Source organism: Poromitra crassiceps (genome assembly GCF_964638095.1).
Source record: "Poromitra crassiceps genome assembly, chromosome: 27".
NCBI classification, from domain to species: domain Eukaryota; kingdom Metazoa; phylum Chordata; class Actinopteri; order Beryciformes; family Melamphaidae; genus Poromitra; species Poromitra crassiceps.
The window spans coordinates 20,171,348-20,183,921 of NC_139650.1; the positions used below are offsets into that span (position 1 = coordinate 20,171,348).

A 12,574-nucleotide genomic window follows, 5' to 3' on the forward strand; every position below is an offset into this window, starting at 1 on the left:
GTGGGAGAGGTTAGGTTTTGGGTTAGGGTCTGGGGGAGGTTAGGTTTAGGCATGGCATGGGGGGAGGTTAGGTTTGGCGTGGGGGCTGGGAGAGGTTAGGTTTTGGGTTAGGGTCTGGGGGAGGTTAGGTTTAGGCATGGGGGGAGGTTAGGTTTGGCGTGGGGGCTGGGAGAAGTTAGCTCCACCGACACGCTGCACGCCGCCTCGCTCAGCTGGTTCTGCTTGTGGGCTATCGGCATTGCGACCTGTCGGCACTGCGGCCTGTCGGCACATAGACGCGGCACCAAACTTTATACGGGGAAAAAGGATTTTTTTAAATTCTGCCTGAATCAGCTTGTGAGGGGTCAAACTAGGATGATTCTGAATGAATTGCAAGAATTTGTTTGGCACCAAAACCACTCCAAAACGGCCACACCCACTTTTGTTGCTCATCATAAATACATTTTTGTGTGAAAATATGTACATGTTGGAAACAATCTTTCAATGATTTGGCCTACAATGCTGCACATAACTTTTTTTTGTTTCTGGGATTTTTAGGGTTGAGGAATCCAGAATTGATGTTTTGATTGTTTGAGTTCCCCTCCCTCTGAACAGGCGCCCCGAACGACCAGGGGTGGAACCACTTCAGCGACCAGGATATTGCATGTTTTTGGTGAGGGGTTCCTATATGAAGGAACCCCCCAGGGGGCACAGCGAGAACATGCAAACTCCACACAGAAAGGCCCTTTTGACGACCCAACCGGGCGGTGGGCACTCGAGGACATGCGGACGGGCACGCACTCCTTCAGCGCTCACAGCGTCCCAGGTGGGAATCGAACCCATGATATTCTAGCTGTGAGGCGACAGCGCTACCACTGCACCACCATGCCCACCTGTATTTGGTACTTTTATGTTTATATTAGGGCTGTCAAACGATTAATTTTATTAATCGCGATTAATCTTGTGATTAACTATAGTTAATCGCGATTAATCGCATCTTTGTATCGCATGTTTAAAATGCCATTATTTTGCATTTCAAAGCATTTTTAATTAGATATTAATCATTCTTACCAGTGTGTCGTGATTGGGAATCAAATTAATGCAAATACATCTACTTTGTGATCTTGAATTTTAGATTTATTTTCAATTCAATAGAAGTGGAATGTAGACAGGAGTGGCTCTGGACAGGAGGTAACAATGTCTACAAAATATATTTAGAACAGATACTTCCGGCGGTGGCGCTGTGGAGCAGTCGAAACCCAAAATGACACAGCCGAAGAAGGCTGTGTCTGAGCTAAAAACTTTGGCACTTCCATGTGAATAATGGCTCGGTATTGTAAACTGAGTATTGATAACGTGTATATCGCGTGAAGCAATTGGAGCTGACCTCCCAGTGGTTAGAGGACCCGTGCATCCGAGACTCTGAAGGAAGAATGAGTGATAAGTCTCGCGCTAGCTAGCTGGCTGCTAGCTGGCCGCTAGCTACTTTTAGGTGATCGCTCGCCTCAAACTCGATGTACTTCGGTGATATTTTAATTCCGTTTTACACAAGGTGCAAACTACGGCTCTCGACTTGTCCACTGTGCCATTTGGGCACTGAGTTTTTTAAAGTAAAACGAGCCATTTAGAAGCGTATTGCTGTCGTTCTTTTCCATGCCTGCCCGCATAAGCAGGAGACAGGAAACCGAACGGCTTGACTACAAGTACGGGTGCGACAAAGGGACAAAATTGCGGCATGCGATTAACGCGATAAAAAAAAACTTGTTATGATGGGCCCGCATTAACGCGCGATTAACACGTTAACGCTGACAGCCCTAGTTTATATATGTATATCCTTGTTGTGATATGCTATATTCTCTATGTTGTTGCTCTTTGGGTATCATCAGAGTAATGTACTGTAATATTTTTGCTTTTTACTGTAATATTTTCTATGCTGTTGTTATTTTGTATTGTAAGCAGGGTGTCCTTGTAAAAGAGAGTTTGCTCTCAATGGCCTTTACTCTGTTTAAATAAAGGTATGATGATGATGATGATGATGATGATGATGATGAGGCAATGATGATGATTATGGTAACTATATGTAACACTTAAGAATTTCACACATGTGTCCGTGTGTGCTCGGTTCACCGTCTCCAGAGTCCCCACCCTAGAATTTAGTGCATGCAGCATGCAAAAATTCTGTTTATCTATGATGTGAGGTTCAGTTACCTTTCCACAGAAACAGCCGGTATAAATACTTTTGACTTTTATACTTGATTACATTTAACAGCCTGTCATTTTTTACTTTTACTCGAGTAAACTAGTTGAATCAGTACTTCTACTTCAGTAAAGAATGTGTGTACTTTTCACATATCTGAGTAGAGGCGGTACTATGTGGTCGAAATGTCCCATTAGTGTAGTGCATATAGTGAACACATCACACACGGTCAGGTTTGACCTAGTCTTGTTTTCATTGATTTCTGAACTGCGACAAACCTCTGAAACTTTTGTCATTTTGAGAGTGACTTCCATGCTTTTCACTCCTCCTGTCCTCTGTCTTCTCCTCCCCCTCTTCTTTCCTTCCCTCCCCCCACCTTCTCCTCACCCAGTCGCTGCTCCCCCGTTGCCTCCCACTGCCCCTTCTCCTCCTGCATTGTGATTGGTCGCAGCAGGGCAGCGCAGACACAGAGGTTGGCCACGAAGGCGCTGAGGATGAGTAGGGCACCCCTCCAGGAGTATCGCTCGATCAGCAGTGTGATGGCTGGGGCCAGCACCAATGTGCCGATCCCAGAACCTGACATGGCCACACCGTAGGCCAGGGCCTTCCTACGCACAAAATAACAACCCACCATCGCAATGGCCGGAGTGTAACACAGAGAAAAACCCACACCTGCAGGAGAGAGAGAGAGGAGATAAAAGGTTGTGGGTTATTATAAATGGTTATTACCTCCGCCAAGGAGGTTATGTTTTACTTCGTTTCGAACTCAAGCTCTCACTAGTGCCTTAAACGCTGCAACGCAGCCCTATGGAAGACTGTTACTTTGCTCCAAAATTACTTTTCATTAAAACCTGACCACCCACCCGTAGGTGGCGTGGTACCCCCTGGGACTGACACGGATCCACGTGACTACGTCACGTCCTGCCAGCCCAGGGAATAATCACTTCCGCTTTCTTCCAGCCGCTGTGAAGACGTGTTTTTGAAAGCTCCGCGGTTAACGAGGAGTTATATTATATAGCTTTAGATACTAGGCTCGTTCCGGCTGACTTGCCCACCTCAAGAGGGTCGCGTGGACGGGATAAAGCAGGCTTCGGAGACCCGACCCTGTACCCTTCATCCTGCGGCGTCGGAACAAGTCATCTAAAAAGCTAAGAGTATCTTCCTTAGTTAACTGTTGTTAGCTGCCGCCGTGCAGTTGATTTGAAACGTTTCCCCGGAAACGGGGTAACGTTGTTAGGCTTGAGCGCATGACTCAGGTCTGCACTCATAACTCTAGCTAGGTTTGCATACATGCAGAATAGCTTGTACCGTTAGCACTAGAACAACAGGCTAAATAGCACAGTTGTCACAGATAGCTAGCTGCATCTGTGCGGTTGTTTCTGTTGCTAGGTACTTTAGGAACGCCGGCTGTAGAGCGCGCGCGTTAGATAGTTAGCTAGTTTGCTCAGTGCAGCTAGCTTGGACTACCTTGTAGCAATCTGGCTGCGTCCCCAGACAGGGTAACGCACCCGGTTATTGTGGCAGATAGCTAACGTGCACACGTGCAGTTAGTGTCTGTGTGCTAAGTACTTCGCGCCAGCTACCTCTGTGTAGTGCGCGCCTTAAGCAAGAGTAGTAGCTAGTAGCCATGCTCTTCAGTGAAATAGCTAGTTAGCTAGCTTGCTCCCGTGCAGCCAGTATCTAGCGATGTGTAACCCCGTTTTCCTGTTAGCAGAGAGAGGGGGGAACAGCTAGGTGCTGTATTAGCTGTGAGGCTACCGGTTACGACCGGCACAATTAATTTGATGTGTGCATGCGGGCAGGAGCACGCCGCACAGGCGTTGCTGGGACCTACATAAGTGTAGTGTAGCTTTACTGGCGTCTGAGATTTTAGCTGGGCGATTCGCTAGCTAGGTGAGCTCGCCCCGCACCTTGTGTGGGCCGCTTCTCTCAGTACTTACGCCATCTTAGCCAGCTTGCTTGTCTGCTAAGTGTTGCTTGCCTCGTGCAATTAGCATCTACTAGATTGCAACTCCCGCTGAGGAGTTTCTTCTGAGATTGACTAGCTTCGCGGGCCGCTGGCCTTTGCTTGCGGTCACGCTTGCTTCCCCGTGTTACTCAGGGTAGAGACGCGCTGCACCGGCCTGTGCGCAGGCTTGTGTTAGCGCACGCTTGTCTCTCAGTGCTTATGCTAAAGCTTAGCTAGTGGCTTCCACGTCTGTTCTCTCGGGTTAACAGGTTGTGGGTATTGGTGCCCCCCCTTCGGGATGGGCTATTGCCGCTTACGTTACCATTGCACGCGCACGTTCGCTAGCCTCCGGGTTGCTTACTGTCTAGCCTGTGCTTCTTGCTAGCTTGCTTAAGCAGTACTCCCGCTAATAGGGTGCGCCCTGCGGGAGCTTGCTATTAGTGGTTAGCTTCCTGCTTCCTCTTGCTACTGAGCAGGGAAGGTCAGGGAGGGGATGGGCCGTGTGTAAAACTACTTGGCCGAGTATGAATCAGCACGTTAAGTGCGTGTTCGGCCTTGGGCACGAGCACGCTGCACAGGCGCCTTGAACCTTCGGTTTTGTCCGCAGCTAAGCTCTTTAGAGCTGACCAAGGTCCGCTCTCAAAGAAGTGTTAAAGCTAGCTTGCCTTGCATAGGTGCAGATAGCAATATTTAGTACTGTTTAGCACAGAACGATAGCGTTTTGCAGATAGCTGGCGTGCACCCGTGCAGTTAGTACCTGTGTGCTAAGTACATTGGGCGCGAGATACCTCCGCTACAATAGACATACTGCTCCTTGCTGGCGCTACGCGTCCAGCAGGGCTTACAGCTCGCCAAGGTCTGGGCTCAGTGCCAGCCTTTGGCTTGTAGCTCTAAGGACAAGCCCACCGCCCTTGGTGCCCAAGGCCCGGGGTGGTTGGGAGCTCTCCATGGGTCGCACTCCCTTGTTGGGGCGCCCCCTGCAAGTGCAGGGAGCCTGGCTGGGGGCACAGCGCACCTTGGTCCATGGCCACGGCCTGGCCTCGGTTGGCAGCAGGTCAAGCCCACCGGTTGGCTCACCAAGGCTGGGCTTAGTTCCAGCCTGCGGCTTGTAGCTTTAGACCCACCGTCCTCGGTGCCCAAGGCCCGAGTTCGGTCGGGAGCTCGCCCAGGGTCTCATACCCAGCATCAAGGCTCGCCTTGGTCCATGGCTACGGCCTGGCCTCGGCTAGAGGCTCCTAGGACAGCCCACCATCAATGGCACCAACGGCTCATTGCTGGTCGGGAGCTCACCTGGGGGCCGCACTGTGGGACAAGTCCACGTGCGTCTCGAGAGAGAACGTTACCTCCGCAGTCCCCCCAGCCTGCGAAAGGCGCACGGCGGGGGGGGGGGGGGTTACTTCGATACAACAGCGCGTCAGTAGGCGGAGCGTGCGTAAGAAGTTCTCCCCCAGCATGCACAGCTTCTACGGAACTGTCCATGCGGCAGGGGGGCGTAGCCTCTCACGTCCCGCCCCCCCATCAGGGCACCGGATCGAAAGGTCCCGGTGCCCAGCAGTATGCTCATGACTATATTTCAGGGATAATTTCTATAGTTTCTAACTTGAGAAATGTGTTTCTAAAAATGTTCAGTCTCGCTATCCACGATGGTGAGACGGTGATACTCTTTTCTGAGCGCGAAGCGGGCAGAGAGACTTGATTCAGTTCATATGCTCTCTGCTTTTGATGACCGTTCACTGTCTCCTATGGGGACATTGAGGGAGAGAGTATGATCCGAGTGGTGGAACGGGTTCCGCTCCGTTGGCCACAAGAGACCATCTTGTCCAACAGGCTCGATGCCTGGGAGCATCTATGTTCCCCCGTCCCCATTACGGCGCACCCTCCAGAGGGGATACGCGCTACAGTTTGCCCACCCACGTTCGACGGGACCCCCGATCTGGCCGTGGAGGAGGAGGCCATGGACGGATCCATGCGTCCAAAATTGGACCTTCGGCGTCTCAACAAGACGCTGAGGAAGTCCCATCCCGAATGCTCTCTTCCCCGCCTGTTCAAGTTGAGACAGGGGGATTTCTTACTTCCAGGGATCTGGAAGGTGCGGTCTTCCATGTCCACATGGTCAGGAGACACAGGAAATACCTGAGGTTCTCCTTCCTGGGGAAGGCTTACGAGTTCTGTGGCTTGCCATTCGGCATGTCTTTGAGCCCGCGAACCCTCACGGGGTGCGTGGAGGCAGCCGTGGCTCCCCTCCGCGCGAGGGGGATCCGCGTCTTCCTATATCTCAACGACGTTCTCTTAGCGGCCGACTCGAGGGTCTGTGCCGCGGAACATACCAAGGTGGTGACCGATCACCGGCAAACCTTAGGGTTTTTGGTGAACTGGCAGAAGAGTTGCCTCGTCCCAGCGCAGGCGGCGACCTTCCTGGGGCTCGAGCTATACTTCCTGCGAGCCTTTCACCAGAGCGACAGGCTAGCACGGTTCGGACAGCAAGCCAAGGACGTTAGGTCTGTGCCCTCAGTGTCAGTGCATCAGTGCACAGTGATGTTGGGCCTGATGGCCTCAGCACTGCATGTGCTCCCGCTAGGGAGGCTACACATGCTCTCGTGGTCCAAATATGGTTCTCAGGCTTCGCCTGGACTCGGCCGGGGACTGTCATCGCAGGGTTCCTCTGACGGGTCAGGCCTGGCAGGCGCTGGCTATATGGGCAGACCCCCGTTACCTCTCGAGAGGTACTCGGTGGGGCCCTGTCCCGCTCAGGATGGTGATTCGCACAGACGCCTCCCTCTGGGGAGGGGGTGCGATTTGCGGGCATTTTTCGGCGAACGGCCGGTGGGAGGCTCAGGAGCTTCGCCACATAAACGTGCTAGAGCTGAAGGCGATTCGCCGGGCTCTGCCTCAGGACAAGCCCACCATCAATGGCGCCGTGGGCCCATTGTTGGTTGGGAGCTCTCTTGGGGACCGCACTGCCGGACAAGTCCGCGTGCGGCCAGACTCGAAAGAGAACGTTGCCTCCGCAGTCCCCCCGGCCTGCGGAGGTAACACTTCCAGCGGCTCACACATGGGCACCATGTGCTGATTCGCTCGGACAATAGGGCAGCGATCGCCCACCTGAACAAACAGGGCGGTGTGCGGTCGGGGGCGCTGAACCATAGCGGGGATTCACCTGTGGGTGTATCCCCGTCTCCTTTCAGTGTCAGCGGTCTATCTGCCGGGACGGGAGTTACGACCGGCCTGCTGTCTCGAGGTAATCCCCGTTATACGGAGTGGTGCCTCCACCCTCGGGTGATGGAACAGGTTTGGGCCAGGGTTGGTCGCGCCTGCGTCGATCTCTCGCATCGCGGCACGCGACACACTGCCCACTGTGGTTCTCGATCCAGGAGGACAGCCCCCGTTAGGTCATGACGCGCTAAAAGCGCACGCGTGGCCGAGGGAGGGGCTCTATGCGTTTCCCCCGACCCCCCCCCTGATCCGTCAGGTGTTGGACAGGATGAGGGAACAGCACCTCCGGCTCGTTTTAGTCTGTTTGGCACAGGCATGGTTTGCGGACCTGGTCTCCCTGGCGCAAGATCCGCCCTGGGCATTGCCGGTACGGGCCGATCTCCTATCCCAGGCGGAGGGGGAGGTGTTCCACCCCTCCCCAGGCAGGTGGAAGCTAGCGGTCTGGCTCCTGAACCGGACCAGTTGCTAGCCTATAATGTGGGATGCACTATGCAGCAAGTAAGGGCGTGGATCCAGTGAACTGCAGTGTGCGACCAGTTCTCTGTTTCCTTCAGAGCCTGCTTGACGCGGGTCAGTCCCCGCAGTCGTTTAAGGTGTACGTAGCCGCGATTCTGCTTGCCATAGGGGAATTGAAGGGAGCCCCGTGGGGGCGTACCCTTTGGTCTTGCGCCTCATGAAGGGGGCGCGTAAACTGCGCCCGCAGTCGCGGTGCGTTTTTTCCCCCAAATCGGACCTGGTTACGGTGCTGGACGGGCTAACGGGTCATCCGTTTGAGCCCTTGGACTCCGCCGATTTAAGGGTTCTGTCTTTAAAGACCGCGCTGCTGCTGGCCTTGTCGTCAGGAGAGAGAGTTGGTGACCTGATTGCCCTCTCGGTGCAGCAGGCCTGTGTGGTAATGATGGGCGCAGGGTTATGTTGCGACCTAACCCGGCTTACCAACCTAAGATTATTAATGTCAGCTTTAGGTCTATGGTCATAGACTTATCAGCATTCTGTCCCCCGCCGTTCAGTTAGAGACGGGCGAGGAGAGACGTTTGCTCATGCTGTGCCCCGTAAGGGCGCTCTCGGCCTATGTGGCCAGGACGCGTTCTTTACGCATTACAGATCAGCTGTTGGTTTGCTTTGGGCAAAGGGCCCAGGGCGGACCCCTTTCCAAGGATCGCTTATCACACTGGATAGTGGAGGCGATCGCGTTGGCATACTCTGCCGTGGGCAAGGTTCCCCAGGAGGGTATCAAGGCGCTTTCTACGCGAGGTGTTGCGACATCCTCTGCGTTGTTGCGCGGTGTGTCGGTGGAGGACATGTGTGCCGCGGCCTCATGGTCCTCTCATCACACTTTTGTCAGGTACTACAGTCTCGACGTGTCCGGTGCGCAGTTCGCGCACGCGGTGCTGTCGGTGGCAAGAAAGTAGTATCGTTGCCACTCTAATATGTCAGACGGTTAGGCATAAACGTTGCCATATGGCCGTGGTTCACCGGTGCCTTTCGGGTCGCCCTGTGGGGTGCTCCCGGCAGCAAGGTCGGTTGAATGGAGGCACTAGTGAGAGCTTGAGTTCGAAACGAAGTAAAACATTAGGGTTGTCCTACAACCCAGGTTTTACGAGTGAGAACGAGAGCTCTCACTACCCAGCCTTGCTGTGTCGATGCGTCACGGGGTGCGTCGGATCTCAGCGGGCTGGAAGAAATTAGAGTGATTATTCCCTGGGCTGGCAGGACGTGACGTAGTCACGTGGATCCGTGTCAGTCCCAGGGGGTACCACGCCACCTACGGGTGGGTGGTCAGGTTTTAATGAAAAGTAATTTTGGAGCAAAATAACAGTCTTCCATAGGGCTGCGTTGCAGCGTTTAAGGCACTAGTGAGAGCTCTCGTTCTCACTCGTAAAACCTGGGTTGTAGGACAACCCTAATGTTTTCGTGCTCAGTCTGCTGCTGCTTCCACTGGTGATTTTTATTATTATTATTATTATTATTATTTTATTATTATTATTATTATTATTATTATTATTATTATGTACTCATTATTAGTATTATGTACTCATTATTATTATTATTATTATTATTATTATTATTATTATTATTATTATTATTATTATTATTATTTTATTCGCTGTAGCATGACTCAATTTACCCTCGGGGATCAATAAAGTTATTCTGATTCTGATGGTGATTCAATGTTGGATGCAGGTGGTAACTAATGGCTCATTTCCACCGCTGGTATCGGCCCGGCTCTCTTTTTTTGTCTTTCCACCGGTCAAAAACCAGGATGTATATATATATATATACACACATAAATATATACATGTATCTATGTATATATGTTTGTACGCACGCACACTGAAGATAAAGGCATCCACATTCAACATTTAATATCGGTGTGTATATATTAGGGCTGTCAGCGTTAACGCGTTAATCTATTTTGAAGAAGTGTGGTAAGAAGAGAAACCACAGAAGAAGATGAACACTGTAACCCCATCCGGGGCAGATCAACGTTGACTGTTGTGTTGGTGTTAGCTTAGCTTCTAGCTATTAGCTAAATAATTATATTTACAACCATAATGAACCGCGATGTGACCGAAAAGGTGTCATTTACAGAGTGTGTGCAGCATGCCCCGCACTCGCCGCAGGCTCTCGTTATAGCCTGTTTGAGGAGACTACTCGGAGCTCAAAATCTTCCGTGGGCATCCGAATGAAGCCAAACTATTTCGGTGAGTAAAACATAATATTTTAAGCTGGAAATGAGGACCGTGGTGTAAAAAACCGAAATTCTCCTTTAATCAGTTCATCCAATAGTGATGACAGGCAATAAAGAAGCTGTACTAATTTCAGGAAGTAGTGGAGTTGTGCATGTAGCCCAATTGAAAATAAATCTAAAATTCAAGATCACAAAGTACATTTATTTACATTAATGATTCCCAATCACGACACACTGGTAAGAATGATTAATATATAATAAGAAATGCTTTGAAATGCAAAATAATGGCATTTTAAACATGCGATACAAAGATGTGATTAATCGCGATTAATAGTTAATCGCAAGATTAATCGCGATTAATAAAATTTATCGTTTGACAGCCCTAAAATATATATATATATATATATATATATATATATATATATATAAACACAGATATAGATATAGATATATATATATATATATATATGATGTATATCAGTGGCGGCTGGTGAGATTGGAAACAGGGGAGGTAGTTTCGGTGGCAAAAAATTTGGGCTTTTTCTTTTTTTCTCTTTTGCCCAAAACGCCCAAATCTCATTTTAAATTAGCATTAGGATTAGACTGTTGTGATGTCATTATTCAGTTTTAACCATCAATAATTGTTCCTTTTCTCATTATTTCATTTCTCAGAGTAAATACTGTATATTTATTTCGAGATTTTTGTCAATTATTTGTGCTGTTATGGTTATAATTAGCCTAGTTACTCACTTCTACACTATCTTAGATTGTGTTACTTATGGATGGCATGGAATTATAGTGAAAATAGATTATCCCCCCTTTTTGCTGGGGACCCCACTTTGAAAACCACTGGCTTAGGCTAGAACTGTTGCGAGAAGGTTTCAGGATTTATCTCTATGCATTAGGCTGTGATTACTATTTATATAAATCTATTTATTCACATAGATTCATGATATATTATGGTATACAGCCTACCTGTGACATCAATGTTTTGATTAATCTGCGCCAGTACCGAAAATGTAGCCTATTACTGCATGACTGATCCTATGATGTCATTGTAATCACACTCAGGTGTGCTTTCACAAGACAGGTGTTGTCCATTCAATCAGCCCACCTGTCTTTATAATGGCTGTCTTGCACTGTTTGTATGATACTTGACATAGTCTATGGCCGAAACTGTTGTCAAATAGCGTTAAATTACACTTTATTGCATCTGGAACGAGAGTGTGTCTTCCCCTGCACTATCAACATACTCGCTCGTTTAGTTACATTCCAATTCATCAACTTTGGAGCGTTATTTACCCCCCCTTCCCGACATGCGAGGTTGACATGCTTCGTCCCAATCGATTCCTTATTTCTTCTACTTTCATATGGTATAAAGATCACCACTCACGCACACTTTAAAAATGAGCTCGCTGTCAGCCATCGATTTACAGGCCAAATTCAGTTAAAAAATGTGGGAATTTAAGGTTGCGGGTTTTATTATAAAAAAATTCAGGATGAAACTTCAATACGACAAAAATAGCGCTGCTCGGTGAACCATTTTCACGCCGAATTTAATAGAAGGCTCGGATAACTTGAAATCAATTGACTTACTTGTATATCCATGCTGTCTGTAGTGGAACCGCTGCAGCCGAGACGTTGCAAATATTCCAGTTTTCTGACATTGCAAAAAGCCCAGTATCGCGCAGCGCAAGGCTCCCGCAACTCGAAACTCGTTTTGGGTCGTAATCCAATGCAACGACTGTCTGGCTTGTGAACACTTACTGATTGATAAAAAAGTAAATAAAAATAAGGGGGAAATATAATATGCTGCTACTGTCTCAGTAAATGTCGTAAATCATTCCTGTCAGGTCATCACAGGCAGTGGATTTCACTTCCTACTTGATTCAGCGTGAGAGACCAGTGGACAATACAATGTCAATCAATGTCAGCAATCTATCCAACCAACAACCAATTAGATTTCACCTGGTTTCACCAGGCTAAGGGCGTGCTCCCTTCCAGCTCAATCTGATTGGTTGGAAAACACATCACTCTCACGTGTTCTCTGTGAATTGCAAGTGTTTTTCAACCAATCATATTTTTTCATTAGATAAATTACCAAAAAAATAAACACCCACAGGGCGAATGTTTTTTTATCTGCCTACCCCACGCTGGGACCAGGGCCAGAGTGACTCATCTGCATGGAGCTCTCTTTTCCATCAGTGTCAGTTGTTGAAGCATTTTAAGAATATAATGAATGAAAAAATGAGCGTCTGCACATAAGAAAAAACACATTTGATTGATATTTTATTATTAAAAAAAAAAATGAAAAATGAAAAATGAAAAAAAAAAAAAAAATGATAATATTTTTTTTTATATAAAATCCCCAATCTAATAGAGGAGGACCATCCTCCTATGCCTCACTGGAAAAACCTCCTCTGATGTATATATACACATACACACATATATATATATTAGGGCTGTCAAACAATTAATTTTCTTAATCGCGATTAATCGCATCTTTGTATCGCATGATTAAAATGCCATTATTTTGCATTTCAAA

At 48.7% G+C, this 12,574-nt stretch overlaps 1 protein-coding gene across 1 annotated transcript in view; it reads right to left on the reverse strand.

Annotated features, from left to right (window-relative positions):
• LOC310799086 (monocarboxylate transporter 12-B-like) overlaps positions 1 to 12,574 on the reverse strand; it is a gene marked incomplete at both ends in the record, with an annotated part of 147,566 nt that overhangs the window by 46,624 nt on the left and 88,368 nt on the right. The window contains one exon of the mRNA XM_083661647.1: positions 2,564 to 2,848. Within this exon, the coding sequence (XP_083517773.1) occupies positions 2,564 to 2,848 (285 nt within the window). The remainder of the gene's footprint in view (positions 1 to 2,563; positions 2,849 to 12,574) is intronic.